Below are 27,638 nucleotides of genomic sequence, written 5' to 3' on the forward strand. Positions count from 1 at the left end.
TTTAATTCCAAGAGGATAATTTAGCACTCGTACGACTACACAAATAAATTAAGAAATATATTATTTTAATACATTAAATAGTAACTTGTCAATCATGATCACAAGATCGATGATTGATTGCTTGTAATTGTCTGTTTTTCTGTTATTATACAATAATGTCGTCCTGACCAATTTCGGCCACGGCGGCGAATCTCCTAGAGGTTAGAGAGAGAGGGAGACCAGCAAACTTCACAGGACATATTATAGTGCATAAATACGTGCATAAACACAGGTGCACTCTTTATTCCATCACTTTCATAATCCGATGAGATGGCTAATCCGACACGGCTGGAAAGAGTCCAAAGGCATTATATATACTTTCTGAGGCACGGGAGGGAGTATACACACTTCCACCTTCAAGACTCCGGGCTGCTAATAACATACTGTGCATAAAGAAGCTAACGCTTCAATCTCATTCAAATGTTTATTGTAAAAAATACTGGATTTATGTTCACAAATGTTTTACAAACCCGCAGAAATGTTTCTGTTAAAGTTTCCCCAAAAGTGTTACCATTTGTAAGAAGCGGTATTCCATTATACAAATTGTTTCACATTTATACGTAGAGATTATACTTTGCAAAGAAATAAAAATAATATAATTTTCGCTGAAAAATTATATTTTTTATATCGTTTGAAATTTTCTGCTGGATCGTCTTATATATTTATATACAGTATTCTGTTCCATAAACTTTTATGAATATTTGAATTTGTAACGATTCATGAAGGATTTTTATTAATAATAACAGAATGTTAGCATTTACATATTATATTGCTCTGGCGAGGAACTAATTATGATAAAAAACGCTTTATAAAAATTATAATACTATTAAGTACTTGTCTTGGAATTTATATTAACAATTTATATTGCAATTATAAAAATTGATCAACGTATCCTTCAACTAATTTACATTTGTGGAATGTAGAGTAAGTTTAAATCAGTATAGATTTAAAGCTTACTTTACACAAGAAGACAAAAATCATGTTCCCAGCCGTGGGCTTTTCGAGCTGCTACTAAATTGTCTGTACTGTATACGAAAAGTAAGTTTACAAAAAGTTAATAGCATATTTTTCAACATGTAATAATTTTCCAAAAATATTTTACTCTCAATTTATGTAAATGAAATAAAAAAAAATGTAAATAAGAAACGCTAAATATAACTTCGCAGCTCCTTAATTAGTTTATAGCTTTTTAATTTGATAATTACTTAAAAAGTTTAAAAGTGTATCCTAATATATTTTTAACAATACTGTCAAAAATTTAAAAGTGTGTATAGGTTTTATAGGTCAATGTTTTTTTTATCGTCGTATATATATAGTGTTTGAATTTAATGTATAATTAATAAAATAAAAATAATACATCAATTTGAAAATATAAATTACAATTGGTAACAGACAATAATTTGTGTATTTTCAACCACCCACTCATGAGATATTCCACCGACAAACAGCAATACTTAGTATTGTGGTGTTCCGGCTTGAAGGGTGAGTGAGCCAGTGTAACTAAAGGCACAAGGGACATAACATCTTAGCTCCCAAGGTTGGTGGCGCATTGATGTAATGGAGGGAATGGTTATTACTTCTTACAGCGTCAATGTCTATGGGCGGTGGTGACCACTTACCATCAGGTGGCCCATTTGCACGTCCGCCTACCTATTACATAAAAAAAAAATTGGTACGAAAATAAAACATTAATTTAAATTTATTAAAAATCATTATATATTACAACTATAAATATTTATTAAATAGGTTGATATCCTTTTTTATTCAAATTTACGTGGCTTAGTTGTACCGTAAACTGTATACCTACATATGAAAGTGCTTTGTACAAGCCCGCCTGGGTAACAAAGTATTGTTTCAGTTTGAAGGGTGACTTTTGTTCGATACCTCAAAGTCTGGCAAAATATTGGCAGTTTGGGTTTGCAAATGCCCATAGGCGCTGGTAATCACTTGACCCACACACAAGTGACCCTCCTGCTCGTTTCACTCCGCTCATAAAGCAAATATAAACATATATGTATTGGTTTATATAGAGTTAGTCAAGGTAAATACCTTGTGATTGCAAGGAACACAATAACTTAATTTCCATTATTGATAGCGCAATATCGATGTAATGTATATAGGACTATATACCTATGATAAAATTAGGGAACTAGCTAAACCTGCGGCTATACCCGCGCGAAATTTATAACACACAAACTTCCAACCACCGTTTTACTCCTTCAGGGGTGGAGTTTCGTAAAATCTATTCTTAGCGGATATCTTTACCCTATAAACCTAACTGCCAAATTTCAAGTTTGTAGGTGTTATAGTTTCTGAGATTTCGTGATTAATCATTGAGTGGTATTTCGCTTTTATATATATAGATTGACTATGACACTCGTGGAAATTACAAAGTAATTACTACCACAATACAATTTTTTCGGTTCAATCCAGGATAACTGTCATTCTTACCAATTTTAGCCACTGTGATGGCCATTCTTGATAAGTATTGGAAAGGTTGTGGGATCGTTTTTATATACGCATCCACTCCGCAATCTCTCCGCTTCCTTAAGATATACATGAGTATCAGCTCGGAGCTACGAAGGTGGTTGAGTTACATTTACATGCACCGGAATGTACGACGATCAATTACCGTTCTACGCATTACGGATTCTAGCGTGTTTTATTTAACTACGATGAGTGTAAAGGAAGGGAGCTAATATTTCTTTAAATTCTGTCAGGACAATTTTAGCATTATTAGACCTGAAATAATAATCGTGCATAACAGTTTCGACTACTGCTGCTGTAGATTGCTCCATTATCTATATCTAAGTTTGACACGAATAAATTAATAATAATACTCGAACTTTTACTTTCAAATTTTTTTTTTCAAATTTAACAAATTTCATTCTAATAACTAAAGTAATAAATCTAATATAATTACAAGATACCCGATATCAAAATTCACGACCAACTTAGTAGCACTTTCGACATTGTTAAGATTGGCCATTACTGTAATCCGCTGTGGCGAGGAGAAAGTGCTCCAATTAAAACTCGACTGAATCAAAAAGCCTTCTTATAAAACCGCTTTGTATAACTTAACTAACACTTCATTTTATCACGATTATACACAATGTTACCCGGTCGATTTAAAGCAGCGTCTATATGAGTATACTTTCATATGAAATTAATGCCATTTAATTTATTACATTTATATTATTACATTTATATTACTTGGTAAATTTTAACACTTAAAGTATCCGCTCCGATAGCCGTGATCGTCTAGTGGTTAGGACCCTACGTTGTGGCCGTAGTAACCCAGGTTCGAATCCTGGTCACGGCAGCGAATAGCTGTTACGGTGGAGCTCATATTTTTTTACAATTTAAATGTTTTCAACTTTCAACGCTGCAAGTGTTATTTAAAAATTTCGAACTTATTTTTTTCTACTCTTATCTTCAAAATATATTTATTGATAAATATATATTTATATATTTGAAGGTAAGGAAAAAATAATAGACAAACCGCAGTTGCCACACTGAGGAGAAAAAGGTATTAAACTGCTCTGTCTTTTATTTATATCTGTTGATATCTAGATGTTCAATCATTTGCTTTATTATATCTTTTTTATATAAATTTGTGCAATGACTCAACATAAAAAGATAATCATTTCTAAATTGAAGCAACGCCATCTTCTTAGCATCGGAAGTCTTAAGCTTAGATTCGATGGGCCACTTATCTTCACTTCGCCGAGATACAATTAACTGTTAATCCCTGTCCCAAAACCCACCGGTTGTTACCCCTATTAATTATTTAAAAAGAGGTTTATAAGCTGTTTGCTATTAATTGTATTTTAAATATTAATATATCTAGTATACATTTTCAAATGTTAAAGGTAAAAGGTAAATAATAAGACATTCTTAAAAGCCTTTGAAAGACTTGAACGGTACAAAAAAGTAAATAGTCCGTACAAAATTACGCCTTTTCATTAACATCTATCTATCATTTCCTTTTACACTTGGACCTTGGACTGGTATTGAAAAAACTTTTCTATATAAACAGATCTATATCTATTGCGTCCACTGGAGCAGGAAGGCTGGTTCATTTTGCGCTCAGAGAATCGCATTAGCGATTAAACGAGGAAACGTTCTTGTCATCATATCATTGAAGGAGTCCTAGCGTTCTTGTCATCGTCCTACGAGGTGATGATTTGTATGGAAGCTATTTTTAATTGGAATTTGTATACATATACAAGTGAATAATATAAATTATTCTTACATAAATACAGAACTTAGAAATAATTTTATTATAAGATATATAATAAGCAGGAATATAGGGTTCGTTAAACCTCATTTATACGACTGTAAACATTGTGTTCATATTTGACATAGTTGAATGAACTGTATCAAAATACAATACAGTCAAAATATTCGTATATGTGAAATTTCAAAAGCAAGTATTCCAGTAATTCTTGCTTTTTCATCATCATTAGACCGTATTCGTCGACTGCTGGACACATCTTTTAATGGCAGTCCGATCGATCTTTAACATTTATGCTTCAACCAAACATTCCAGCTTTTGATTTTATTTTGGGTATTCCTTTTGGTGTCAGGTATTGTAATGTTACTATTTTTCTCTCTAAATAAGATTGTAGTAAGAGTGAATCAAAATTTGAACTTCTGATACTGAGGCGTTGAGACATAATATTTAAGCCGTTGCGCTAATTAAGCTTTATCATTTGTTCAACTTTACTTGGATTTCCAGTGAAAATACAATTTAACAGAAAATGGACTGTGAATACTGTTATATTTAAAAAATTGAGTTGATTTACAAAATTCGAAGAAATAATAATGTAACGAGTAAAATGATTTTAATTCAGTCACAAAAATATACCTAACATTGTCACGAATTTGACAATAACCATGCGATATATATAAGTAGTGATCGATTTTATATCTTACCTTACAGGTGGTCTGCTTGGCAAAATTTTGAAATCAATAAAACTAAAATCAAAAGTCTGTTACTTGAAAATTAGAAGGAAACAAAGGGACAAAGTGCTTGCAAGTTGTAGAACTTAATAACAGCGTCTAGACTCGTCGTAATGGGTTGTAAAGCTTTTTACTTTTTATTCGGACGTTGCGGCCAGATTACAATTAAAGACCTTATTTCATTGTAATAAAGGTCTAAGTACAATGTTCAGGGTGCTTCATTTTGCACTAGAGTTTCGTCCTAATTGTATTTATAAAGTTAGAGTTAAAATTACTTGAACGGAGACTTAAAAATATATCAATTACTTTTGAGTTGTATATTGAAAAATCTAGTACATTACATTTTTGAATTTTTTTTTGTTTAAAATTTTAGATTCTCAATTCGATCTACTTCTTCGTTTTATTATTATGAAACATTCATTCAGTTGTATAAATTTATAAGTCTTCAAATAAATTTAATCCCACACGAACAGACTGGTGCTCCAAACGTTAGACTTTTCTCTGTAATAAATTCTGTTAACCAAAATTTATTTTAAGAACATGTAATTTATAAGTTGTCCAATTTAATAAGAATAAGCGCTATTAAATGTGCGCTTCATACTGTAAAATTACCCAGACTCTTTAACATAATTAAAGCGTGTAAAATTTTGGTCAAAATTTTACGTGCGCAATTGTAGTAAGCACTATTAAAACTATTATAAAATCCCGATCTGTATTAGCTTCGAATCGAAAAACACTCGATTGGAGTTGTTACTATTCAATATATAATACTTATCTATAGATATTTCCGTTTGTTATATGAGATGGAAAAATAAACAAATTACATTTGACGTACCTACAATACATATTTTAATTTCTTTCAGCAGTCAGTGATGCAGCGGGATGTACGGTAACGTCACAGAGGAGGGCGTTGGAGCGTCGCGTGCGCAGGCGCATATAGCAGTACTCCTTACACTCTACGTCCTTGTCTCTATCATTGGTATTATTGGTATGAAAATTATAAATAATTAGAATAAAACTTAAAAATATTTAGCTTTGGTAATTTATAGTTTTATTAATATACATTATTATATCATAATAGTAGCAATTATCATGATAAAATAATGTATGCATATATAAATACAAAAGGAAATAAAAAATACATAATTTCAATAAATTCTGAATTTTAAAGTATCTTCACGATAGTTTTCAGAATATTATGAAAAATACATTAAAAAAATTGTTTACATTTAGTAAAATAAAATTTCGTGTACATAATATGAACATATTAACTAAGTTCATAAAACGATTCAACAGACTCGTTTCGGTAATTTCATGGCGCCACAAATGGTAGCAACAACAGCTAACCGACGCGAAGCTGCCATAAAAATAATATTACACAGAATATGTACGTCGAGCTTATTAGTTGATATTTTAGATAATGTGCTATTTTCTTAATATTTTTCGCCAATTGGCTATATTGTGCCAAACATGCTGCATGGTCTAGTAGCTTACTAATGCGAATACCGTGATCCCAAATCAAGAGGGCTTGGTTTCGAACCCGGGTTGGGTTAAATTGAAATTCTAAGTATTTTATACTAAGTTAAACTTTTTACTGTGTTAGTTAATCTCGATAGTAGATCACAAATCAGTCGAAATTTACTCAAAAAGCCATTTATTTTAAAATAGATTTATCGGTTAGATTGTTTCATTTTAAAAATCGTAAGATTTTTACTATCTAATGAAAATATGATAATAAGTTTTGGCCTTTCCAATAATTAGTGGAAATTAGATATGCCTCGAGTATCTATGGTAATCAACCTCATAAACCTATTATTGTACAAGTTTTGACAAAAGTTGTTGTGTCAGCAGAAGGAGAAAATTGTAAGCACATAACAGACAAACGCTACCAAAACTACACTAGACTACCGGCAACTTAGTAAATAGGATTTGTAGAACTCCAAATATCTATAGAAAACATATGTCCCATTCATATGTTTCGATTACATTATCCAAAACATATGAGGTAATAAATATCTTAATATTAAACTTCACAAATATTGAAAGACTCAGTTTTTTTTAAATGTGTACAGTTAATCAGTTAGTACTTTTTGAAAGTTCTTTGTTAATCTAATTCATAGCTCTTGCATTAATGCAGAAAAAAAACAAATAAAACTTGTTTCTTATCATATTTGTCTTATTTTAAAAGGTTTTTTTTTTAATTGTAAATACATGAGTAGTTTATTATTATATAATATTTCAGGTAATGTTAGTCTTATGGCCGCCCTTGCATCCAACGGTGCTTCCCGGCTGCGAACACCTCAGCTCCTAAGCGCGTGTGCTGCTGATCTACTCGTGTGCGCTGCCAGTGCGCCGCTTGCTGCCACCAGGGCAGCGAGAATACACCATTTACCCTGCCATGTCACGCATTACATTGAGGTAGATATATTATATTGCGTATAACGTTATTTAATTGCGGATCTTCACTACCTAAATCCTTTCTTTTATTAGTAAAATAATATATAGTATTATAAAAAGGTATTTATTTTAAAACACGAATATATTTTTTTTATATTAAAATATTTTGTTTATTTCTACAATTATCTTTGCAGTCATTACCAGTAGCCGCAAGTACACTGTCGCTAGTAGCAATAGCAGCAGACCGATGCAGTGCGGTGCGGCGCAGACGCGGCTCTCTGTGTGCGAAACCGTTCTTAGCTGTTGGAGTTGTATGGACCACGGCTTTATTGCTTGGTATGAAAATTGTAAAGTTACTTTTTTTAATTTAATATAGAATTGATGATATAGTGGTTGCTGCCGTAGATATACTTACCATGTCTAACATCGATCCTTGTTCCTGTTACGAGTATCATACCTGGTTACTCATCTTTCAAAACAGACTAAAACAATACAATGTATTGTTAATTGGATAAAATAAGTTACAGGTAAACATTCCTAACATAGCAAAGGCGCCGCCAACCTTATGTCCCTTGTGTCTGTAGTAACGTTGACTCAGACACCCTTCAAGGGAGAATACAGCAATATTAAATATTGCTGTTTGGCGGTAGACTATCTATACAATCCTACTAAAAGTTTTTACTGCCTACCTATAAATATATTTGTAAGAAGAACTTTGAAAAAACTAAAAAAAACTATCTTTGGCCAAATTATAAAACTATGCTCTTACTTAATGTCCGTTTCCAGGAGCTGTCACAGTGATAGCCACGTGCTTATCATGTCCGCCACTGGCCGCTGCACACGCTATAGTCACCTACTGCATGCCAGTAGCTGCTGTCACTCGATGCCACTGGAGTGTTCGAGTCAAACTCACAGCTCTATCTCTAACGGCAAGAGCTGCTCACGGTGAACTGCCACTACCAGTTCCACTAATACGACGACCAACCCACGTGATCATTGTTGCCGGTGTCGGGGCTAGAGAACGTCGTGACGCAGTTGATGTTGGTGATGTCAGAGCCAAGAAACTTCAGCCGAGCCTCCTTGGCCCACAGCCAGCAACGTCAACACTAAGATCTAGGAGACGTCTTGGCAACGTTTTGATTGGCATCGCCGCAATATTTGCCGCTTGTTGGTGTCCACATGCGGCTATTATCATATGCAGCGCATTTGGATTAAACGTTCCAATAATATTAACACAGTATGCGCTGCTGCTTGGTCATGCGCACTCAGCTCTGAATGCAGCAGCGTACTGGTTGTTGAACAGACATGCGCTGACAGCCGCTTGTGCTGCATGGCGTATTCCTCAGTTGAGGGTTCGTGAGGAGAGACCTTCATCGACGAACGAGGCCGCGCTGGGCGCGTTTCATCCTCGTCTAGCTCGCCCGGCTCCGTCGCCACGTCCTCCTCCCTCTAGCTTCTTATATTGATGTCCATCTATCTTCTAAGCTGTCTCGATCTGTGATTCCTGTCTCTCAGTGCCTCGTATAGTCTACGCAAGTGCGTCTCGTTTTCGTCGTTACAAACGTTGTTTGAGATTTTATTGTGAATAATATCCGTCAAGCAATAAAGTGTGTGAAACAGTTATATTTGTTTTATTGTCCTACTGAATAAAAGTATAAAAGGTTAATGGCTTGTAATTATCCTACAAAACTGTTTAAACTCCCATATCTGAGTCTCATTGATGCGTAAAAATTTTTTTTTTATTGCAAGATAGAATATAATTTATACGATTTTTGTGATGTTATGTTATGTGCAATTTGTACATATAGACAGCGTTATATATTATATTTACCTAAAAGATGGAGAAATCTAAAGTGATCAATAATGTTCATACGATTTAAGTTATCTAAAATCTAAAAAACATAAATTTCTCCAAAATTATCGGAGCATGAACGTCGTCAAATATGTGACTTCTAATCGTCATTAAAATGGTAATAAATAAAGCACCTGTGTTTTTTAAGCAACCAAAGTATTTAAAAATATTTAACACACTATGAAAACAAACCTTATCATAATAAATTTAAAGTACATAACACATATATATATATTTATTTACGACCTCTTAATATTTTCGAAACCAAAAATACCCGTGAATTTAAAAATAAATACAATAAATTTTTCAGGTGTACTAAAGAGGGTAGGGTATCTCGTACTCTTCAATTTCAAAACGTATTAACTTCTATACCTTAATACTTACTATAAGTATTATTTTGTTAAATTTGTAGAATAAAACAAATCCTAAAAAATAATAACTGTATTTTGTTATTTGGTATAAAAAAGTCCCGCTGATTCTCTTTCGTCAATTCTTTTCAGGCCTTAACCAGTGGTAATTTTTTAACAATTAGCAAGTGACACGCTTCTGTATTGAATGAAGATTTTTGATTTCACTTTTAATGTTAGCATCTACTTGGTATATGTGAAAACTTACATAGATATTTATGGATACAAAAATTACACACTCCAAAAATATCATATCTTTTAGATAAAGGGGTGTACCTACTTTACGTTCCGTTTAGCCTATACCTCGGATTGATCAGAATTTTGGTATATAAATTTATTTTTACGTCATGGTAACGAACATGATAGTCTTCAACTCCACCGTGATCAATTACCGAAAGAAAGTTCGTAACACGAGATTTAGGTTCGAGGGTCCCTTTTCTCCACTTAAAACTGCGAACAGTTCGTAATACAGGAAAATGTGCCTGTAAAGTTACTTTTATAGTTTTGTAATCTAAGAAAATCATTTTATTCCTTCTCAAGATATTTAAACAAATCCCATACAATTTACTTTACTTAATAAAATTGTTTTACAATAGAGCGACTGAGTAACGAATCGAATTTTACTTCCTAGTATAAATTATGTTTCTACTACCGATAAAAAATATTAATGGCATCATGGTCTCGAAAATAAAATGCTGCATTTGAAAATCGAATATCATACAAATCTAGATTAAATGCAAAATATCATATTCACAAAAATTGTATCTTTAAAAGTTACCTTTAATAAAAAGCAAATCATTCAAAACATACAAACGGAAAAAGGGAAGTAATCATTTTAGTTGAGAGTTTATATTGAAAAATTCCTTTTAAAATGCAATTTTGCGGAATATTTATATCAAAGAGAACACCTCTGAAGCTTTTTAACTTTGAAGAACAGTTTTTAGTTGAAGAACTGTCGCAAGTTATACCTCACTGAAATATTTAGTGTTTTTAACTGGGACAGTAGGGAAAATCTTAAGCTTAAGGTAAATGCAGGGCATACATATTTTTTATGCAAACAATAAAGGTCAAACGCGATGCTCATAAAATTAATAATTAAAGCAGAAGAATAAATTCACACAAGTCTACTTGCAAACAGATTCACGATTTTCGTATAATGCATGATATATTTAAACAAAACTTAAAAGAATAGAATTAAAAACGTAATTAGGTATGTTTTTTTGTCATTTTATTTACCCATAACAATAAAATTTATGGTGACACTACAATCCAAATTGTATTTGTTTTATGAATCAAATAAATAAATAAATAATAGCTTGTGGGCAGTTTTTTTTAATTTACACTTTGTGTACTACAAACAGTTTTTGATTAAAATATGTATGTGTGTTTATTTATAATAACACACTATTTCACTTATACGAAATATTTTCCGAAACGATGGTAGAATTAAAATATTGTTAATTCAAAAAATATTGTAAATTTGACTTGATAGGGATTTTAACTAATCATGTCCACTTATATTATAGTAACAAAGTTTCGATATCAGCTTCTTCGACACAGAAAACTCAATTTTTTCGCGAATTCATAATTATTATCATAGATTAATTATTTAAGCTCGACCAATGATATCGCGTCAACTTGATGTCAAATGTTGTTTACTAGTCCACCTGTGGTTGGAAAAGGTCATAGTCGGTCTAGTTACCAGTCTATACGACTGTTGTAAACCTGTGTTTGAAATAAAAAAATCATTTTACATAGTTTTATGATTACATCGTTTACAAATTAATAATGATTGGATTTTATAAAGTATTTTTACAAACTTGTAATAATATATTAGGTGCTAAGATTTATTAAGTGAACTAAGCGCTTTACATTCTAAACTACATGCATTAAATTATACTAATTTATATGTGAGCTGAAGATAATTTATTATATGGGATAATAGATTAAGTGTAGTTATAGTAAGTTTTAGAAAAGGATTTCCAAAGACTAGTGGTCATCCATTGGTCGATATTCGATGTTTTTTTATAATTTTAATGTATTTCTAATGCATATTTAGTACAAATATTAGCTTTCTACAGTCCTTCTCTACATAAACTTTAACAGTGCCAAATTTCATAACCTCCTTCCGCGTCTTTTTGGTGAAAAAGGGGTACAAAGTTATTGCTTCACGTATTAATGTATAAGTAATGAAATGTACAACCCTATAATTAGTTGAAGTAGATTTGAATTCAGAAAAATCGCAACTCGTATGCCACCTCTATATTATGAATAATAGTACTGTACGAATTACAAAACTTCACCAAAAAATAAAAATTGAGTAACATTCTTGTTTGTCGACTCCAAAAAGAAGTAATTTAAGTTAATTATCTCTGCGTTATACTGCGTTTTTCATGCTTATGGGTCTCCCTCTCGTCGATTGTAAACCATTTGAAATGATTCATTTTTTTATTTTAATTATTTCCTCGTAGAAAATTTAATTTGAAAAAAAGAATGTGCTAAACATGGAATGAGCATAGAAAACATATGGATTTCACATTTATTTTGTTTATATTGTTAGAGTGATATGTACAACAACAAGAACATATTAATATGTATTGTTATACATATGGCAACACATTGTTTTTTTTTTTTTTATGGCATTGGTTGACGGACGAGCATATGGGCCACCTGATGGTAAGTGGTCACCAACGCCCATAGACAAAGGCGCTGTAAGAAATATTAACCATTCCTTACATCACCTATGCGCCACCAACCTCGGGAACTAAGATGTTATGTCCCTTGTGCCTGTGATTAAACTGGCTCACTCACCCTTCTAGCCGGAACACAACAATACAGAGTACTGTTATTTGGCGGTAGAATATCTGATGAGTGGGTGGTACCTACCCAGACGGGCTTGCACAAAGAATACCTTCGAGTCCAAAGATATCTGGTTGGTCATATGTTGATATTTTTTTTTGCTTATCTGTTATTTAATTATTTATTTATTGCTGTTAAAATGTTGATGTGGTATTTTTATAAAATAGAATTACAAAGAAAGTTATCGCATCCGTGGAGGCATTCCAGGAATAAAGTATTGGATATATGAAGCCATTATAATGTTAAGCTAGGTATTTTATTTCTAGGTTATTAAATCATTTATAATAAGCAAACTTTGACTTATAACTCTGGCTTTTATGACACAACAGATCGTTACGCAGTAGAGAAAGTAAGTGCTCCAGTTTGAAATAACTCGATCAAAATGAGATGTAAGTCATTTTATTTAAAGTGTTTTAAAATTGTTACCTTTTCATTTTATTATGATTTTATATAAGAAATAATTTACTGCAGTTTTTGAGAAGGAACGTTAAGAGCTCCGATAGCCGTGATCGTCTAGTGGTTAGGACCCTACGTTGTGGCCGTAGTAACCCAGGTTCGAATCCTGGTCACGGCAGCTAAAAGCTGTCATGGCGGGGCTATTTTTATTTTTAGTCTTTTTCCTATTTAATTTTAAGCTTTTATTACACACAAATTACACACTAAGACAAACACAAATTATATACATTATTAGCTTCCTACACCTTCTATACCTACGTAAAATTTACGATATCCTATATTTTATATACTCCTATTGTGTCTATACTTGTAAACAAATATGATGAAATTAACGACATAACTTGTTTAATATATTACACACACATAAACAACAATCACTTATATATGTCACACAACAATAATCGCTTTCAAAATCAGAACAATACGATGAAATCATTCTATATATTAGTGCGGGAGATTAATTGACCTCAATAACAAGTATGTTTATTTTATTTCTTATCTTTGTTGCTGGTTTTATAAATTTTATTGAACCACGTGGTAAGTAGTACATATTTATTGTATTTAATTATTCATTTGTTTTTTTACTTAAGTTTATTTTGAATAGTGACCATACCTAGAGTTGACAAAAACGAAATATTCTTAAAAGATAATATTCTTAATACCTTTTTCTTTCATGCAATAATACATTATGAATTATATGATAATTTTCATAGTAACAATCAAAGTATTTAGAAAATAAAACTTAATCAATCTTTTATGCGATATGTTTAAATTATTGCATTTTATTATTTCTGCGCAACTTTTTACTTTATTTAATTCTCGTTTATTATATCTAACCAATGGTAATACCCGTCTGTAAATTTTCCAATACCAAAGTCTTCCCTTTCTCTTCTGTTTCCGATGATTTAGATAATAATAGAAATATAAACAAAGAAAACACGTGAAAACTCAAAGGTGCTTAGCCGGATTTGAACCCGCGACCTTCGATAAGATCCACGTGTTTTATCTACTGTGACTTGCTGTAATATTATTTAACATAATGACACATTAAAAAAAATATCAGTGAAAAAAGACAATCAAAAATATATGCATTTGTTTCATAGAATATATTCATTCTATGAAACAATATTTAGTGTAAAACCAGCATTCTATTATATTTAATATATACGTTATTAACCTCACACTTAATATTTTTATCATCTAACCGGTCTATTTATTATACCAAGTACAAAGCCAGCCCAGCTAAACGATTTATTTAGATCAGTTTATTTTCGTCGATTTTTTATATACCTAATTTGTTATAAATTTATACCTACTTTTAACAGAGCAAAATTTTTAGAATTTTCATGTCAACTTCATTGATTGTAATATTTTATTAAAAGTTACAGCTGAAATATGCCAAGTCAAACCGATTGAGAAACATTGTCAAATTGAATGGGTTGTACGAGACAGATGGCCGCATAAAGAGAGGTACATACTCTTATATAACGAAGATTTGCAAGTTATCAGATTAAGAAAAAAAGTAAATAGATACAGTCATAATTTTAATGTTCTAATTTCGATTTTTGGACAATGGTCTTCTCTCCTTTTAAATAAACTGTCCAGTGCGTCTATTCCACAAGTTACTTCCCCATCTTACCCATGATGCCCCACATTTATAGAAAACACTAATGAAAATTAAGTTGTACTTAATGCCGTGTTAGATTCATGTCTTCTATTCACGGGAACATCATCCCTCGTGAAGAACGCGCATGCAATATGACATGTTGACGAAACGAATGCAATGGAAGCGATTTTCATTTCTTACGTCTCTTTATATTTTCAATAACAATAAATCATAAAGTTTGTTTAATTTAATGTACTGTTGTATTTGCTTACTTGTATACAAAGTAGGAAATTAAATATAATATTGTTCCAGTGTTTACTTCATGTCAACATTTATTTTATTTTCCAGATGGGTTTACGATTGGCGTCATCGAAATTGTCACACGATCCGTTGGGCTAACCACTGCCCGGACCCGAAGCCTGATACCAATAATTTCGAATCGGAGTGCGAATGCTTAACTGAATGTTCCGGATGGGCTTAGTAGTAATGATCTGTTAATTCAATGATATCATTTATCAATAAAATGTTGTTAATAAATTTATAAATAAAAATAGCCTTGTATACAGTTTTCAGGTACAAAATATCAACTTACGTACTTAAATTAAAAGAATACAATGTATTAACAGTTATTATTTAAACAATATCTATCTAATATATCTGAATTATTCGTAACAGATTATATAAAGCCGTTTCCAATATTAGAAGTTAAAACAAATTTATTAATTATGTATGCAAACCATAGATTTTAATATTACATTCATAGTTATATATTCCAAAACTACCTATGGCCCACTTTAATTATTTTCAATAATCCATAATGAATCTCAACAAATTATATCAAATAAATTCTATGTCATGAAATTTAGTAAGATACTTAGTGCAATAAAGTTAATGAAGTTAAACTTGAACGGAAAAATATAAGAAGAAACGAAACGAATTTAAAGTTTCCCACTTGATCGACGGGATTTTTGTATACGTTTCTATCACAATAAATAAACTATTGAAAAGTGCAGAAATGATATCCATTAAATTATCTTAACGAGGTTATACAAATTATATTGATTACATTAACCAGAAAGAGATATTGTTGCCGAAATGAGGCCAATAATTTTTTCGATCGACAAGCTCTCTCTGATACTTAGAACCATGAGTCATGCATTTGTCTAGTTGGCATCTTGTGATTACCATAGGGTTTAGTTTATTTCAGTTTGGTTCCCCTGTGACAAGTCCCAATTGACGTTTTGAATTGCCGACCGGCGTTTTAATACATCTCTTTTGAACCAATGTTTCTCCTGATTTTCCTATCAAAACTGTTTTCTAAGGTTACATCTATTTCAAAGCAGATGCTTTGATTCATCTGAACACATTTTTGTTTGCTTCGAGGCTTGCGTATGATGACTTCTTTATCTAACTTCTATACCTAAGACTAGGATCGCCTAAACATTAAAAACCTGCCCTAACTTCGCATGCGTAAATTGATGAATTCTGAAATAGAAACTAACTAGAACCTTTGGCTACTGTGAATTCTATACAACCCCAAGGGAAAATGTATTCATCGTTCGTGGACGTCACTGTATGAAAGAAATACAACTAATGTTGAAATTATCATTATTGTATGCGCTTGATTGATAAATCGATAAATCATCACTAAGTGATTTAAATCTTACAAATTAAAAACATTGTAAAAGAATATAAGGCATGTAATACTGATACATCATTAGCAATTAACATCAGCAGCCCGTAAATGTCCCACTGCTGGGATAAAGGCCTCCTCTCCTTTGAGGATATGGTTTGGAGCATATTCCACCACGCTGCTCCAATGCGGGTTGGAATATACATTAAAGCATTAAGCTGATACATCATTAAAGCTTTATTTAGGTCCACCTGGGTAGATGCTACCTGTTTATAATGTACTAGCTCTCCGTCCCGACTTCACACGAGTACAATAATATAATAAATACGGCTTTTAGATTGAAGAACAAACATAAGATAGAAATAAAAACCGGCTAAGGAAGTGGAAATTTTCTCTACAATAATATGTATGCAATACACATATAAGCCATCATTATGAGTGACTCTGTTTGTTGATAAAAACTACATTAAAATATGATTTCTCATGTTGGCAACGCATTGACGACATAACAAATAGTTAATGTACATTATAGTATCACATTTATAGTCGATGGAGACCAATTACAATGAGTTATGCATTTGTTCGTCCATAATCTTTCATTTGGCTTAACGGCTGGGCCATCACGGCTATATTACATCATCCTATAAAAATATTATTAATAAATAAGATGTCAAATATATGTTTGTCATCAATATCTTATAAATAATGATAATCAGAATTAAATAAAATTTATTTTTTTTGGTATAACATGGTTTAATAAATATGATCATAACATCTATCTAATAACAGTTTTATTATCTTATTAAAAGATAAATATCCTATTCAACTGATAGCATGCAACTAGACGAGGACGGGGCGCGGCGCTAATCTTACCCCGCCTTCATTTTAATCATAGAATAATGAACGTATAGAGAAAATTCTCCAAACTTTATTGGACTTCATTTAATAAATATAAAAATTAATAATTAAAAAACATATAGGTAGGTAATTAATAAATATTAATGAGTTTAGTATGCTGCAATACATAATAACTATTTAGATAAAAATGCCTCTTATAAATAAGTTATATTTGGAGTTCAAGCTTTAAAAACTGATTAGAGTTTATTATTAGAGACCAATATTGTAACAGCTTATTTATTATTCTTATCACTTACATCTTTAAACTGACATCTAAGTATTGATTGTATGAAGTGTGTCAAACTTATAACACACCACTAAATATTCTTTGCGTTATTCGTTGTATATAGTTTTTTAAATAGTTAATTTACAAATTTAATTACATAATCTGAATCAATAATTACTTAACATAAAACAAAAAAACCAAAGATATCTTGGAAACGTTAAATGCTATCTAAACGAAGTGTATTTGAACGAATTCTCTATAACATCAGTTACTCTATGCAAAACACTCCCTAAACGATCGTGCTAATAACGGCAGTGTTTGGTTGACGAGGCAACAGGCTGGCTTTGGCCTCCTATTTTTATTTTGTATAATACTACTTTTATTTTGTTTATATTTAAATATCGGCAATGGGAAACAAAGTTGTTACATTTACGGAACAACAATTAGAGGATTACCAGGTAAGCCTATTTCTATAATTTAGTCTTCAAGCCTAGATTCGAATATAAATATGTCAATATTGTCAATAAGCCTTTTTACGAACATACGTATTTTTATATTTTATTATGTAAAAATAATATATATACCAAACTTTTAAAATAATTGCTTACATTAAAACTGTGAGAAATGATCTTAGTGGAAGAGATTATTACATAGTTTTATTAATGTAAGGACAAACATAACGCGATGAATGACATGATGTTTACAATCTCATGTATTGTACACTAAAATTGAAAGCGAAATTTGAAGGCTCGGCTAGAATTTGATAGATTTTTTTAACAAAAATAATACTCGTTCCTTTGCTGTTTGCTGTTTATGTTTATACAAAGAATATTACAGACTATTTTTAAGTATTGATTTTTGTATTTTTAATTAGTAATTTTATTGATAATCGGTTTAATGACAGGAATAAAAACAAAACTTCAAAATTTTAAAATGTGAAATACCAATCCGTTAAGTGAATAAATTAAATATATAATGTTATCTCAAATCACCATTACAATTGACTTACTTTAGTCAAGTAGCATTCAAATTAAAATATATATAGATAAAAAAGTCGACTTGTTAGAAAAAAATATCTTAATATTTTATATACATTTTCTATAGACATGAGAATGTATGCAAAATGGAATAATAAAAAAAATAAGAGTTGTTCATAAAACTTTATTCAAAAAACACATTTCTCATTTTAAACAGGACTGTACTTTTTTCACAAGGAAGGAGATACTACGGTGAGGCTTATATCACTGAATAAACTCCATTACTATTTATTTTATTTCTCAGTTATTCTTGTATTAAATAAGAATACCTTTTTGCAAATTGATTTTATTCCTGATGTAAGTATAACAAGAGTTAGCAATTCCATGTCTCTTAACGATCTTACAACTTGGACTATAAGAATTTTCTTAGATAGAGTAGGTATATTCTGTATTTGTTTTGTAGTATTGATTGATGTTAGTTACCTATTATTAACGTTTAAATTCCGAGAGATTCAGTGTCAAGGGTCACTTAGTTCGTTTCCCCCATTATTAATATATTGATCTTATCCTCTGTATTATTAAGATTTTTATGTTTCGCAGAAGCTTGGTTTCTAGGAAATTATTTATTTTAAAATAACTTTGAAATTTATCCTGAGAACAAGCGAAGTGAACGCGACTCTCGTATTATATAATCTGTACATCTACAGCTTCGCAAGTGTAGCCAAGTGAAATAACAGCAATAAAGAAACAATGTTTACAGTGTTTGAACATGAACATTAATATTGTATTGACTAAAACTATAGCACACATATATTACTTAAAAAGTTAAAAAAAAATAATAAGTGTTTATGTGATACTCTACCATGTTATCTTATGTATATCTTTACTTAAATCTTAAAAATATTATTTTGGAGAGTTAATAAAAAAGAAATTAAGTTATTTTTGCAAATACTCTTAATACGTCAATTATATGGATACGATCAAAACTATTACCCCTAAGTTGATTAGAAACCCGTGTTTCTCAATCCGACCATATCGAATGCTTTTCAGATTACGGATAATATCATATATAGATATACATCATGAGCCAAATAAAGTCATGAAAAATCTTTCTGAACTATCGCTAAAGATTAAATTTGTTTAAATGATTTCTAATTTACTTAACAGCGATAAATTTGTTGATTTAATGAGTTGAATTGAACGATGAGTTTAATTTTGTGGTTAATATACCGCATTTAATTCTTATAGACCATAAGGAGACTAATAATCATAAGCTGGCCCATTTACCCATTTCCTTCCTCAAAAAATTTAAAAATTGCCTACTAATAAACAGGCGAATATGACCAAAACAAAACGTTCAATATTATCAAACCAGTATTCTACATACATAAACAAATAATTATAGAAAACAGATAAACGTCACGCGCCAAAACCGCAATCAGCACTGCAATTGAATAGATGTTAATTAATACAAAACAAATCAAATTCAAATTTAATTTAATGAAAGATTATTTAGATAAACACAAAACATTAATTTTAGTAAAATAAAATTTCCGAGAAATATAAAATGTATGTATATCTCATCCTTCCTTGAGATACAAGAAAAACTTTAACAATATTTTAGAATGACGAAAAGAACATTTTTATTTGAATTAAGAATGTTATCTTATCATACACACTTACACTTTTTTTTAAATGGATATTTATACAAAATAAATCAGTAAGAATACTTACAATTAATAGTAATTTGACAATTTATAAATAAGTAATAAACTAATTTAACGCAAACACGTTTTGTGGACTTAATACCAAATGAAGGACATTTTCCGAAGAACAAACTATCTGCAGTCTATCGAATTATCGGAACACCATATGTTTGTGTGAAAATAATCTTTATTGTTATAGCAATAAGAACAACAATAGATATATCGAATTCATTGCTATCACATGTAAGAAATCCTGCATAGCTTCATATGAGTTTGGCCTTTCAACCTATAGCTGTAAGAGTTATAATAGAATGAAACGAAAATGGGTATAAAGCGGCTGAAGTTGTACGATTCGTAGTTTTACGGCACGTAAACAGTTACGATACACGTGAAGTTCCACACAAAAATCGGATTAGGGATAAACAGAGGAGATTATGACGTCATTCCTTGTGTTTTTTTATAATCTAAGAAAATACGAAAAACTCATATTATGTAAGGGGAAATCACGAGTTCTAAGTTCCAGAAGATTCTCATGTTACTTACATATCTTACATGAGCTAGTACGTACGTAATAAACGATTATTTCCTGTTACGAATTTTCACTTTACGAAAATAACATATCACAATTATGTTTATATCACAGTTTCACTCTCCTTTAGAAATGTCGTATATTTCGATGGGACGGAAATACGATATGACCAAGAGTGTTTAGGGTTCAAGTGCACGATCAACAGCTTAAGGAGCTATTTGGGGCACGGGAATGTATGCACTGCCAACCTCGAATCTCCAGGCTGGTACGGATAATTGCTTGGCGGAACAAGCCCAATAACTTGATATTGAATCAGAAAGATAATTTAGCAAACTATATATTTTTAGATGTTGTTAAATTTCTGTATTTGTACAAGAATGCATTGTATGAATACGTAAATTGACAAATTTAAAACTAAATTTATCTGATGGATTACAAAAGGAATTGATAATATAATTATGAATTTGGAATCAGTGCTATTATTTAGATGTTGATAAATACTTGAAATTGACCTCTGCCACCTTTATGTATCATTCTTCACGACATTGGTGTCCACAAACTTTAAAAGTGATAGTTAACATAGGCGACAATTATTTTCATGAGAGAACTCGTTGACAGACGGTAAATAGGCTAAGTCCAGTCGTAAGTGGTATCCTTTCCCCATAGACATTGATGCTGTAGAGATATAAACCATATCTTAAAACAATAATACGTTGCGAACAATGAGTTCTTACATTTTAATCATACTGTGCAATTATATTAGCTTCAAATTTAATATAATCTAAATTCGACTCTATTTCAATTGGAATATTTTTTTTATTTATACATATTTTTGGCAGTACTATAGTTGGAGAATGGCAGTACATACCCAGACGTGCTTGTATAAATTCCTTCCACTAGTAAAACTCATAAATTTTCTATTACTAAGCACGACAAACTTAAATCGAATAGTAAAATTCAATTAACTAATTGCTACACGTGCAATACCGACCCAGTTAAGTAACAAGTTCTAGTTTAAAACTAAATACCTATAATATAACAAAATTACTCTTAATGTAATTCGCATACCTTTGCGCGTGATATATATTTATTTAAATAATATTATATGATATATATTAAAGTAGGTGTTGCTTAAATATGAACTATTTCGTACGAAGAACTTCTTAATATAATGAAGTTGTAAAATATTCCTGTACAAACTTAATATCCATTGTCGATTTCAAAAAAACATATTTTTTAATTAACCTTCTTGTGCACGTATTTATTTAAGAACATTAAGTCATCCGTTCCATCCGTTTAGTGGTGGATAAACCATCACCAGTAAATATATTCCCAAGGAGTCATGGCGTCGTGCAGGCGGCCGACCGTAAAAGTGTGTCAATTCCTATTTCGCATAGTGATCACACACACTGCGCCGAGCCCAAATAAACAAAAGAAGGACGAGCGAATAATGTTGATTACAAAGGGAGAAATTAACAATTAATTGTACCTATTTTTATGTACAAATATGTATATACTAATTTAGTCTGCAATTTCCTTAAGATTAAAGGGGGATAAAAGTTTGTATGGAAATTCGTCATTTTTGATTTCAGCAATATGGAAATTGATATTTTGGCTTATGTAAATGAGTTAAAGGAGTTTTTGAATATTTTTCACCTTTGGATGATATTAGGGATAAAAGTTTGTATCGAAGTTCATATTTTTTCAGCGTTGTATTATGGAAATCGGTATTAAGGGTGTATCCATACTTTAAGTTAGAGACTTGCAAATCGGTGTTTAGTATTCTGTGTGTGACCAAAAGACCAAAATTACTCTATATTTATGTACATATAGGTAAACGACTAGTATATACTTAACATAACATAACATTTTAATATCTTGTCAGATATTAAATTATGATCGTATGAACAGGTAAAATAAGTTTCAAGAATCAGACTGGCTTATTTGATTCTTCTATAGCCAACGGTTTGTTGTATCAAATATACCGTGTTTCGTTTATAACTTTGAGAAAGTTAATATTAACTTATGTTTATAAAAGTTTTAATTATGTTTGTTCATTTTTCTTTATATATATTGAAGTAAAAATAAAAACGCAGAACTTGTCCGCGTGTAAAAGAAACTCACATTTATTAATTGTCTATTCACGATCTCTTAAAGCATATTTTGTAAATAAAGACTCCTTTTTTTTTCTTATGTCAATATATTAATTTTAATAATGCTACATACAAAAAGTTATCCTAGTCAGTAAGAAATTTAAATATATTTTTTCTGTTCATAACAGCCTGTAAGTTTCCCGCTGGGCTAAGGCCTCCTCTCCCTTTGAGAAAAAGGTTTGGAGCATATTCCACCACGCTGGTCTAATGCGGGTTGGTGGAATACACATGTGGCAGAATTTCGTTGAAATTAGACACATGCAGGTTTCTTCACGATGTTTTCCTTCACCGCCGAGCACGAGATGAATTGTAAACACGAATTAAGCACATGAAAATTCAGTGGTGCTTGCCTGGGCTTGAACCCAAAATCATCGGTTAAGATGCACGCGTGCTAACTATTAGGTAGATATAATTTGTTTATATTACGTTTAAACAGATATTCCATCCATTAATTCACATCGCTAATATTCGTATAATAACAAGAAAATATATCAAAATAACGACATTTTTCGTGGGGAAAGTAACTTCATTCCAACCAGGTGTTGGTTGGAATGAAATTACTTTCCCTATACCTATATTATATATTAAATAACAGACACAATGGAATAAATTAAAAAAGTTTGAGAATCATTAAATTAAGGTGACAAAATTGTTATTAAAAGACCCGAGTGTATCAAAACAGTAACAACAAGAGCTTAAATAATACTAGTGGGTCGCCCGAGAAACTTCGCTTTTATTCAACAGATTTTTAGAAATTTCGAAATCTATGACAAGTTTTGTTTTAATTAAATTGTAAACTGACTGCGTCTGTTCGCACGTTTTACATTTGCTTCGTTTTTTTTTTCAAACTGCCATAGCGTTGCTCTCTACCCGGCCAGTAAATATTTTTGGTCTCCAAAATTAATTATTTATATATCAGTAACTATTAGTAGAGCCGAGATGGCCCAGTGGTTAGAACGCGTGCATCTTAACTGATGATTTCGGGTTCAAACCCAGGCAGGCACCACTGAATTTTCATGTGCTTAATTTGTGTTTATAATTCATCTCGTGCTCGGCGGTGAAGGAAAACATCGTGAGGAAACCTGCATGTGTCTAATTTCAACGAAATTCTGCCACATGTGTATTCCGCCAACCCGCATTGGAGCAGCGTGGTGGAATATGCTCCAAACCTTCTCCTCAAAGGGAGAGGAGGCCTTTATCCCAGCAGTGGGACATTTACGGGCTGCTAAAAAAAAAAAACTATTTAGTAAAATTAAATAATATTCTTGATTGCAATAATCAAGAATATTCATTTACGGCACATCTACCGCTGGAGCTCTTCAAAATCCTTAACCGATCTTCTACGTGTAGGTATCGATCCATAATCACTGGGACAAAAATTGGCTTACGCTAATATTATACTTATTGCTAATAGATAAGATTATATGAAAACGTCTTCAATAGAAGAATACAGAGAGAAGAAGAAAGAGAGGAAAAGGTCGCCTGGAGGGGACATAATGCTTTTTCCTAACGTGACAATTTCTGTCAGTTCACTCTATTGTAAGCCACAAAAAATAACTTCTTTCCAAAAATGGATACTTTAAATTCGGTTCGGTATATTGCGTTGAATACAATTAATCAAAGAGCTTCAATCATATAATTCAGATGTAATAAAACCTATACTATTTACTTTGACCTTTGTTAATAATTCAATATGATACATTAATTTGTTACTTACTTCATTTAAACATTTCATTTGAACATGATTAAGATATAATATTAATTAATTTTAACAATACATAAAACAAATAGTTAAATTATTATATAATTTTCAACATTTTCCACATGTAATTATGATTGCAGATTTTTTAACGAAGATGTTATAAGGGCAGTTATCTCTATTTACACTGTCATTGTTGTTTTTATTTTTATTTTGACATTCCACCGATAGAAATTATTACTATTCAATTATAAACTTGATTATATCTGGGTTTATAATTTAATGAAAAAAAATGTACAGTTTGTTTCATTTAAACGACTCTTATAATATGTGCTAGTTGATAATGTATGTACACATGTAATTAAACTCTTATAAAATGAGAATATAACGAAAGTTAAAAATATTTCAAATGTATGCAGAAATATAACACAAAAAATACCGATGTCATTGCAGTGTTTTCAAAAGATTCAGAGAAGTAAACCCGGAACTCGTCCCGAAGAGAATGACAGAAAACCAAGCTCATACAATTGTTGTGCCAGTTGAAGAAATCGAAAAGTTACCGGAGCTAAAGGTATTTTAGTAAATAATTTTTTTGTCATTTTATAAGAGAAATGAAGACGTTTAATACTTATTGGAACTGATGCATTCGTTATTATAAGTTAAATATATTTATAATATTCTTTGTTAAAATAGTCTTTCCTGTATTTGTTACGTAACCCTACGTTATCGGAAAAGAAAATTTTTATACATAATATAACTAGTAAATAAAAATATAAAAATTAAACACCCTCAGAATGTCTATTAAAAACTAACATGATATTTTACAGGAAAATCCTTTTAAAAGACGGATTTGCGAAGTATTTTCTCACGATGGTTCCGGTAATCTTACTTTCGAAGACTTCTTAGACATGATGTCAGTATTCAGCGAAGCTGCGCCACGGGATATTAAGGCTTGGTATAAATTATTAAACTTTCTATACTTATACTGTAATTGTGCTCATGAAAAAAAAAACAAAATCTGAAACATTATTTATTGACCTGAACTATTATTTGTGTTTCAGCCTGTGTCGATTAGTTTTTCTAAGGAAAGGCTTAAACTACAGATATATTTTAACATAAAAGTCGCTGGTTAAACCTAATCCTAAGACTTCTTTCGTACCAACTCATAAATGATAAATGATACATTTAAAAATAAACATACTTACTATGAATTACATGTAGTCTTAAAGGCATGACAGTTGCTTTATAATTCGATCGTGGTTTTACTATCGACTCTATTTACTTAACTTAGATATACCTATCCATATGAATAGATATTTAGAGATTTCGCATCGTTTCTTTTTAACATTGCTTGGACCCGCAAGTGTATCCGATTCTTAAAAGCTTATCCCATCTTATCAAGATGGTTAGGGTCAGTCGCTCTTTAACAATACTGAATAAGACCCTTGACCTTTGTCATTTCATATCTTAATACGAATAATTTTATTCCTACAGTAAATTAAATTAAATGATTAAATAAAATGAGAAATTGAAGGCTAAATAAAATGTACTTGTTAAATTGAAGTACCTACTTTGGAAAGCAATTATGACACGTGACCCGATGATCCTTTAGCATAACCATGTAAAAAACCTTGGCATAAATATAGATATTTTTACACGAAAACCATAAGTATTGGACGTAAATCGAATAGTTATATAACCAAATATTGCAACCAGTTATGTGGTTCACGATTCGGCAACGTCAACTGACAGATTAGTGGCATGTCGTTAATGAGTGGAAATTAACCTCACGCACAACATGACATAATAACATTAAACACCACCATGATCGTCGACGCTGATCACATCAAAATACATAATTTAGCACCGAATATAACATACTATATATTCTAAGACATTCTTAGTTATTTTAGTGGATCTTCATTTATTGGCGTAAAGGAAGTGTTTTCCATTTGAATAACTATTCATTTATTAGAGTCAATATTATGCTTGTGTTAATTACAATGAATGTCGAACTGACGTAAATCCAACTTATTCGCGCAATTTTGACTCACAAATTAACTATCTGATTTTCGTAATAAAATTAATCGAACAATTATAATTAAGCAGCCTTCGAAATTATAATGAAAATCGATTACTTTTAATACAAACAATTTACATATAACAAACTGTATCTGAATGTTAAATACTGTATACAGAAAAGTAAGTTAAAACTACGAGTCTTGAAAATAATAACTGTCTGCCTGTATAATCTGGAAGTTAATAGACCTAACTTGGTTTAGTGGTATACCGAAGCCATTAGTTATTTGTGTTTGCAGGTACGCATTTCGTATATACGATTTGGATGACGACATGTTCATCGGTCGCGAGGACCTCTTAGAGGCAACGAGACTCCTCACCAAGGGAGAGTTGCATCCTCATGAGCGTGACGAAATAGTAGCCAGTGTGCTGGACGAGGCTGATGTGGATGGTGACGGAAGATTATCGTTTATGGACTTTGAGCACGTCGTTGTTCGCGCTCCGGATTTCTTATCCACATTTCATATACGCATTTAATATTTTATAATAAAGACTTTGGAAAAAGTTATTTACACCTTATTTTTATTTTTCATACATTCGTTTTGCCGATATATTAAATACTTATATACTATAATATCTTACTATATTACCCAAAGACTTTTTAGAAAAAATACGATTATATTAATATATATCGAAAGAAAATGTAAGTTAAAGGTTCTTAAAATTGGAATGGTTGATAAAAGGTTTCTGCTCAGACCTTTCGGATTTTAATAAGCGTAGTCAGATGTCATAAATATAATACCTAAAAGGGTTTAAGAATATATATTTTGTTTTATAAATGTGCCAAATGGTTTTACTGTAGGTGGTCAGCTCAGACATTAGTAAAAGAAATATTTTAATTATAAGCTAATAAGTTATCTTAGCCCACAGAAGTTTACGACTCTCTTTGTAACGCCCCAATGTCTAAGATGTTATATAATTTTTACTTGTAATGAGACTGTCTCACTCGCCATTCCTACTTATATAAAACAAAACAATAGGGATTTTATCTGGTCTCGTCGATAGAAGGCATATTATATTGACTTCCAAATCATTGACACATGTACAACAAAAAGTCTATATAATTCGCTTATAAATTCCACCTTGAATTCATTATATTTTACATCATTTGACTTGAGAGGTAGCATAACTTTAAGTTCACGTCATAAAGTCAATAAT

At 31.1% G+C, this 27,638-nt stretch overlaps 2 protein-coding genes and 2 non-coding genes across 4 annotated transcripts in view; all 4 read left to right on the forward strand.

The window, feature by feature from the left end:
* LOC125065520 (galanin receptor type 3) overlaps nucleotides 1-8,951 on the forward strand; it is a 60,814-nt gene extending 51,863 nt beyond the window's left edge. Inside the window, exons 2-5 of the mRNA XM_047673205.1 lie at nucleotides 5,868-5,992; nucleotides 7,247-7,422; nucleotides 7,596-7,737; nucleotides 8,188-8,951. Coding sequence (XP_047529161.1) covers nucleotides 5,887-5,992; nucleotides 7,247-7,422; nucleotides 7,596-7,737; nucleotides 8,188-8,867 — 1,104 coding nt within the window. The 5' untranslated portion in view covers nucleotides 5,868-5,886 and the 3' untranslated portion in view covers nucleotides 8,868-8,951. The remainder of the gene's footprint in view (nucleotides 1-5,867; nucleotides 5,993-7,246; nucleotides 7,423-7,595; nucleotides 7,738-8,187) is intronic.
* Nucleotides 3,290-3,361, forward strand: Trnah-gug. Its single transcript has one exon. It is a non-coding gene; the product is annotated as a tRNA-His (tRNA).
* A 4,070-nt stretch (nucleotides 8,952-13,021) lies between the features above and the next one.
* Nucleotides 13,022-13,093, forward strand: Trnah-gug. The gene has a single exon. It is a non-coding gene; the product is annotated as a tRNA-His (tRNA).
* A 4,651-nt stretch (nucleotides 13,094-17,744) lies between these two features.
* Nucleotides 17,745-26,988, forward strand: LOC125067817 (calcium and integrin-binding family member 2). Its single transcript, XM_047676608.1, has 5 exons — nucleotides 17,745-17,795; nucleotides 18,532-18,566; nucleotides 24,855-24,972; nucleotides 25,229-25,356; nucleotides 26,720-26,988. The coding sequence occupies exons 1-5, from the start codon at nucleotides 17,745-17,747 to the stop codon at nucleotides 26,955-26,957; spliced, it is 570 nt and encodes a 189-aa protein (XP_047532564.1). The 3' UTR covers nucleotides 26,958-26,988.
* The last annotated feature ends 650 nt before the right edge of the window (nucleotides 26,989-27,638 follow it).

Source organism: Vanessa atalanta, chromosome 1 (genome assembly GCF_905147765.1).
Source record: "Vanessa atalanta chromosome 1, ilVanAtal1.2, whole genome shotgun sequence".
In the NCBI taxonomy this organism is placed as follows: domain Eukaryota; kingdom Metazoa; phylum Arthropoda; class Insecta; order Lepidoptera; family Nymphalidae; genus Vanessa; species Vanessa atalanta.

Coding starts and splice junctions, on each gene's coding strand:
- LOC125067817 (XM_047676608.1), top strand. CDS start 17,745: ATGGGAAACAAAGTTGTTACATTTACGGAACAACAATTAGAGGATTAC. Junction 18,567..24,854: donor ACAAGGAAGGAGATACTACG/GTGAGGCTTATA, acceptor ATGTCATTGCAG/TGTTTTCAAAAGATTCAGAG. Junction 25,357..26,719: donor CCACGGGATATTAAGGCTTG/GTATAAATTATT, acceptor TTGTGTTTGCAG/GTACGCATTTCGTATATACG.